Source organism: Colobus angolensis, unplaced genomic scaffold, assembly GCF_000951035.1.
Source record: "Colobus angolensis palliatus isolate OR3802 unplaced genomic scaffold, Cang.pa_1.0 Scaffold19, whole genome shotgun sequence".
NCBI lineage: Eukaryota > Metazoa > Chordata > Mammalia > Primates > Cercopithecidae > Colobus > Colobus angolensis.
Window position 1 is genome coordinate 7,885,500 of NW_012115043.1, and position 7,206 is coordinate 7,892,705.

General features: G+C 36.4%; 1 protein-coding gene across 1 annotated transcript in view; it reads left to right on the plus strand.

The window, feature by feature from the left end:
• Positions 1-7,206, plus strand: part of HERC1 (HECT and RLD domain containing E3 ubiquitin protein ligase family member 1) — a 248,445-nt gene that overhangs the window by 115,524 nt on the left and 125,715 nt on the right. Inside the window, exons 19-20 of the mRNA XM_011940429.1 lie at positions 1,749-1,970; positions 3,897-4,070. Coding sequence (XP_011795819.1) covers positions 1,749-1,970; positions 3,897-4,070 — 396 coding nt within the window. The remainder of the gene's footprint in view (positions 1-1,748; positions 1,971-3,896; positions 4,071-7,206) is intronic.

Sequence of the window (7,206 nt, forward strand, 5' to 3'; positions counted from 1 at the left end):
GTGGAGTCTCACTGTGTCACCTAGGCTAGAGTGCAGTGGCATGATCTTGCCTCACTGCAACCTCTGCCTCCAGGGTTCAAGCAATTCTCCTGCCTCAGCCTCCCGAGTAGCTGGGATTACAGGCGTGCACGACTATGCCTGGCTAATTTTTGTATTTTTAGTAGAGACAGAGTTTCATCATGTTGGCCAGGCTGTTCTTGAACTCCTGACCTCGTGATCCACCCACCTCAGCCTCCCAAAGTGCTGGGATTACAGGCGTGAGCCACTGCGCCCGGCCAGCTTCTTCTTTTTTAAAGTGTCTCAGAACTTGCTAAGATTCGGTCTATTTCTATCAGGTGAGTAAGGTGTCATTTTATTTTATTTTTTTCATCTGTGTTTATAACTGATATTTTTCTATAATTTCATTTTTTCATGCTATCCTTTCCTGTTGTTTACTATCAAAATTACACTAATCTCATACCATGAACGTGGAACTTCCTTTTATTCCTGTTCACTGAAATAATTTGTGTAAGGTAGGGGTTATTTCTTCCTGAAGTTTCAGAAGAATTTGTCTATGAAACTATCTGGCCCTGGTATTTTGTTTGTAGACAGACTCTGACAGTTTTCATTCTTTAGTGGTTAATGTTGCCTTCCATCTTATGTTTCTTCTCCAGTCCATTTTGGAAATATATATTTTTCTAGGAATGTTATTTTGTTGGTTTCAAATTTATTGGCATAAAGTTGTTTCTAATATTCATGGCTTTAAAAAATCTCTAGTATATCTATGGTTATATCCTCTTTATTCCTATTTTTCGAATTTGTGCCATTTTTTTTCTTGAGTAATTTTATTAATTGTTTATCCATTTTAGATAACTTATCCATTATCATTTCAAATAACTATTTTTTGGATTTGTTAATCTCTATTTTTATTTCATTGGTGTGGGTTCCTTATTGCTGTCATTTCGTGAAGTCAAGAACTTCTAAAAACAAATGTACAATAAGAAAGCATGGGTCTGGGCCAGGTGTGATGGCTCACACCTGTAATCCCAGCACTTTGGGAGGCTGAGGCCGCCAGATCACCTGAGGTCAGGAATTCAAGACCAGCCTGGCCAACATGGTGAAACCCCCCTCTACTAAAAATAAAGAAATTAGCCATGTATGGTGGTGCATGCCTATACTCCCAGCTACTTGGGAGGCTGAGACAGGAGAATCGCTTGAACCTGGGAGGCAGGGGTTTCAGTGAGCCAAGTTCACGCCACTGCACTCCAGCCTGGGTGACAGAACGAGACTCTGTCCCCACCCCCGCCAAAAAAGGAAAGCCTGGGTCTGGAGCTTAGTATTAAGACAATTCTGAATTCAAGCCTTAAAAAGCATTAAAGAATCTTGAATGTCATTTTAATGGATAAATTTGTGTGTGGATTTTGGAGGAATAAACTCAGAGTACTCCCTAAAGATAGTGAATTTTGGTCTGGATAATGAAAAGTAGGAATATAATTGATCGGAATAATGTTGTCATATGTTGTTTTAATGTTTATCTTAAAATTATTAACTTTACCAAGGAAAATTTTGTTTGATAGCATAACTTCTCTGGATATTATTTTAAATCAGTCTGGTAAAGAGAAAAAATACAGAAAGTATTATAATTTGTGTTTTCATCATAAAGTATTTTACATCAGTATCTTACTGCAATATAGTAGGTGACCATGAGAAATACTCTGAATCTTAAAAGTACCAGATAAAGACACAATAACTAATGATTTTGTCTTTAGGAGGGCCAGAACTAATTGATCCTGCTGGTCTGCCATTACCTCAACCAGCTCAGTCCTGGGTATGGCTTGTGGATCTAGAAAGAACAATTGCTCTCCTTATTGGGCGATGTCTTGGTGGCATGCTTCAGGGCTCCCCTGTGTCTCCAGAGGAACAGGACACTGCATATTGGATGAAAACGCCACTGTTCAGTGATGGTGTAGAAATGGACATTCCTCAATTGGGTAATGTGCTTCTCTGCAGCATTTAAAATACATGCCTGTTTGTACCTCAGTTAGAGATTTCTCTATTCTGAGTTTGCTGAATAGAGAACTGACAGACACCAATTGTAACATGAGCAGTGTAGGGAATCTGGGGCTATGACTTGGAGCCCTAAGAAAAATGGTTAAATCCTGCAGCACAGTATGGTGAAAAGAGCCCCCAAAAGAAATAGAAATTGTAGGTCTGGTCCTACTCTGTCATATTTATTACTCATTTTGACAAGTCATCTAACTCAGTGCTTCATCACTTATCTTCCAAGACTTGGAGGTTATGAAACTGCTTCACAGAATGTAAAACCCTGTAAGAGTACTTAACCATGACTTATCAGTGCAGCACCCCTCAGATGTGAGTGGCAGCCTCTTTTCCTCCCAGCCTGTCTTGCTTTCATGCTGACATTATATTATGTCCTAATTTTTTCTTCGCCACTTAAAGTGCCTTTAAGATTTCCCTTCTGCATCATCTTCCATTTGTATATATTGCTGGCAGACTAGTTCTTAGACTGAACATGAAGACTCATCTGGTACTCCAGATAATCCAGTTGTTTTATCTAGAATTGGTCCTTTAATCTTTCTAGGCTTCTCATTTTGGTTCTATAAAATAATGATTTGGATTAGACAGGCTACATGATATTATTAGATCTAAAATTTATTATTTCTCTGATAAGAGAAAGAGACTTAATATGTCCATGAAGGAAAGTCTAAGAGAGATTGAGAGGAAAGGAGAAAAGAAGGAGAGCTGAAAAGAAAAGAAAAAAACAAAAAGAAAGAGTATGCTTTGGGATTTGGAGCATTGGAGAGTGGGAGTGAGGGAAGCAGTTGAGGATTTTCCTCCATTTCCAAATATGAATGCACATTCATCATTTCATTTATGAACCAGAAAGTGATTTTGACCATGGCTGATGATGTTGGACTGGTGTTTATGAAACATTTTGTTAAAGAAAGTAAAATCATGGTTTTTCAAGGGGTATTTAACATGATAAAGATAGTTCCACTGCTGTCAGTGTTTAACCTTGTGACAGTCCTAAAGGACCTCCTGAGAACAAAAGTATCTCTGTCTCTACCCTCCTCATATTTCTTCTATATTTACTCAATTAAACTGGCCTTTAATATGAATAAAATCAATTTCTGTTTAATGTTATTTTCACTTTTTAAATTGTAAAATCATGAAACTATTAAAATTTTGTTTATTTGTATGTATTAGAAAAAGGTATTATCCTTTGTAAAATTATAACAATACAATAATTTAGTTATATTATGGGTTAAATTGATTTTTGATACTAGCCCAAGAACCTCATCATCATTTAGAACATGGTTTTTTTTGTTTTTTAAATGTGAAATGAATTCTGAATGTCAAATGTCCCACTGGAAAGTTAGGAACCACCTGTACAAATACAAATATCAGTTGAGAAATTGTTCATGGTATCTTTTACATGGATCATTTTTAACTGATTATTTTTACTTAAATCTATAAAAAAAAATGGTCTAGTCTCTTTTTCAGTGTTTCCTCATTTCTCAAAGAGGGTATCATTCCGTTTTGAACAAGGTGGTTTTTTGTTACACAGACTGTTGCATGTGTAGGACATTTAGTTTCTTTGGCCTCTGCCTGCCAAAACGCCAGAGCATAGTTCAGAGGTAAAGCATTTGACTGCAAAATGCCAGAGTTTTTTTTTGGAGTGTCACAGTTGGTAGAGTGTCAGATCCTTCTGGAGAATGTAAGAGGGTTGTTACCACCTCCAACTGTAAAACATTAAAGGACTTTACCTTGGTAACGTTTACTTAAAATGGTTTGAAGTTTATCATTTCATAATCATTAAATAAATGTGGTAAGATTTTATTTGTAGCACCAAAATTTATGATGTTAAAATTGGTAACATGAGTATTTTTTTTTAGATAAATGTATGAGTTGCCTGTTAGAAGTAGCACTTTCTGGAAATGAAGAACAGAAGCCTTTTGATTATAAATTGCGGCCTGAAATTGCTGTCTATGTAGACTTGGCTTTGGGTTGTTCTAAAGAGCCTGCCCGAAGCCTTTGGATCAGCATGCAGGACTATGCTGTTAGTAAAGGTAAGATAAAGAAGCTAAAGGGAGTAAATTTGTAGTTAGCTCATACTGCTCATAAATATATTTGCAAGATATGTAAGTGAAACTCATAGGGATCGCCCTTTTTTTTTTTAATAGGAAAAGGTATTTTATGAATAACACTTTTAAACAATTTGTTTTTCCCTTTGTGGAAAATAGTATAACTGTTCTTTTATATACATGTATTCCACTTAAACCTACTGTGTGAAAATTGAGATTTATATAATACATTTGTAGGTAATCATTTTACTAAAGTATAGTAGTCTCCCTATATCTGCGGGTGACATGTTCCAAGACTCCCAGTAGATTGCCTGAAACCACAGGTAGTACCGTACTCTATATACATTACGTTTTTCCTGTGTATACATACTTGTCCATGATAAAGTTTAATTTATAAATTAGACATAGTAAGACATTAACAACAATAATAATAAAATGGAACAATTATAATAATATGCTAAGTAATTACTACTCTTGCATTTTGGGGCCAGGATTAAGTAAAATAAGGGTTACTTGAACATAAGCACTGTGATACTGCAGCAGTAGATTGTATAACCAAGAGGGTTACTAAGTGACTTGGTGAGATTTCATCATACTACTTAAAAGGGCATGCAATTTAAAAGTTAAGAATTGTTTATTTCTGGAATTTTCCATTTAATATTTTTGGACCACAGTTGACCACAAGTAACTGAAACCATGAAAAGCAAGACCATGGAAAAGGGAGGACTGTTGTATTCCATGCTATGTAAATGGATCTGTTAACGATTAAGAGTCTGTTTAACGATTATCTTCTCTTTGCAAGCCCTGGTTTAATAACTAAAAGGATGTGTACTTAGAAGTCTTAGCTCTAGGTATGGTCAGTATTTCTTCATCTATAAAACATTTTGCCTACTCTAGAGTGCTGGTGAAGATAACAGTTTGAGATAAGATATACTATTAAGTACCATGGTAAAGTACTATGCGAGTTTGTGGTGGTATTTCAGTTTCTAATATTATTTGATTAAGAAAATTAATTTTATAGGCTGGGCACAGTGGCTCACGCCTGTAATCTCAGCACTTCGGGAGGCTGAGGTGGGAGATATCACTTGAGGCCGGGAATTTGAGATCAGCCTGGCCAACATGGTGAAACCCTGTCTCTACTAAAAATAGAAAAAAATTAGCTGGTCGTGGTGGCATGTGCCTGTAATCCCAGCTACTCGGGAGGCTAAAGCACAACAGTCACTTGAACCCAGGAGGCGGAGGTTGCAGTGAGTCGAGATTGTACCACTGCATTCCAACCTGAGTGACAGAGTGAGACTGTATCAAAAAACAACAACAAAGAAAATTAATTTTATGTACGTATTTTCAAAGAATGTACCTGATTTGTTTTTAGCTCCTTTTTTTTTTTTTTAACAATGATCAGAATTGTTCAGAATCGCCTGTCTCTAGTTTTTTTCTCTGTGTCATTCTCTTATCCTGTCATTAGTTTTGTCCCTTTTTTTGGATTTTCTTTCTTGTGTGATAAAAATGGCAAAAATAAATACATTTTTACTTTTTATTGGCCTTTATTTTTTATAAAGAAAATGCAGTGAGATACGTATTGTTCAGATCTACTAGTAAGATGACACCTTTGAATGTTTAATCTCATCCATTTTGTTTCTTTCTTTTTTTTTTGAGACAGAGTCTCGCTTTTGTCACCCAGGCTGGAGTGCAGTGGCGTGATCCCAACTCACTGCAGCCTCTGCCTTCCCAGTTCAAGCGATTCTCCTGCCTCAGCCTCCCAAGTAGCTGGGATTACAGGCATGCACCACCACACCCAGCTAATTTTTGTATTTTTAGTAGAGATGGAGTTTATGCCATGTTGGCCTTTGCTGGTCTCGAACTCGTGACCTCAGGTGATCCACCCGCCTCGGCCTCCCAAAGTGCTGGGATTACAGGTGTGAGCCGCAGCACCTGGCCCCATTTTGTTTCTTAATCATTTATTCATTCATTCTGTTATGGTGACTCCTACCAGAGGTGAAATAGTAAAGTAATGAGGAGGAAAAAAGTTTACTTTCTAAGGTATATTTTCTGATATTTCTTATTTGTAACATTTGCTTGGGATATGCGGTTAGGTTTTCTATACCACGTTATCACTTATTACCTTGCAGTGAGAACTTAAAAGAAAAATCTAGATATAAGGTGAATAAAAACTTGTTGTATGGGTCCGTTTGTTGTATTGCTTGTACATTGCAAGCATAGACTTTATTCCTGAATAGTGGAAACGTTCTTTGTTTTTTGGTGTGAAATGAGCATAACTTTAATGAAGGTGTTTTAAAGGAACTCATTATTTTTAAAATGGCGTAGGAGAATAATACCTGCTAAATTTAAAACACAACAAAGGGTGTTATTTTAGTGTGCTTTTAAAATCGAATATTAGGTTCCTTGAAATGGAGTCTTGTTGGATTTTTTAGTCATAGCAGTTCTCAGAATAGCAAGCAATTCCATGGAACAGATGATTTCTTAAGAGCCTGATGAGGAAAAAATTAGTACATAATACAGACTGTCATTCTAAGATTCTCTGTGGGCTGTAAGATTTTCTTAAAATCTGGCATATTTGTCCGTGTCAATTTTTTTTTACCAATAAAGCAGGATAAGTCTGAACTTAAATTTCTGACTTAGGCATACTGAAATGAAAACCAACATATAACATTTTTATCTCTGGAGATGAGAGTTTTAAGAAGGAATTAAGAACCAAAATTAATTTGAGGCTAAAAATTTTTTAAGTGTGTTTTTTGTTGGTTTTGTTTTGTTTATCAGTAGCCCAGACATTTAGCAAATCTGTCAAATGAACAGAGACTAGCAGTCCTTCTGGGAGCAGAGTGGACAATAACTCTCCCACCCCCATTTGAAATGTACTACATTGTTAAATGTACATTGTTAAATGTACTACATTGTTAAAGTACAATACTAGTGTGCCAACATAGAATTAAAGAATGGGAAGAGGCCAAGTGTGGTAGCTCACACCTGTAGCTCCAGCTACTTAGGAGGCTAAGGCGGGAGGATCATTTGAGCCCAGGATTTTGAGACTGTAGTAAGCCATACAGTCACCACTGCACTCCAGCCTGGACCACAGAGTGAGACCGTCTCTTTAAAAAAAAAA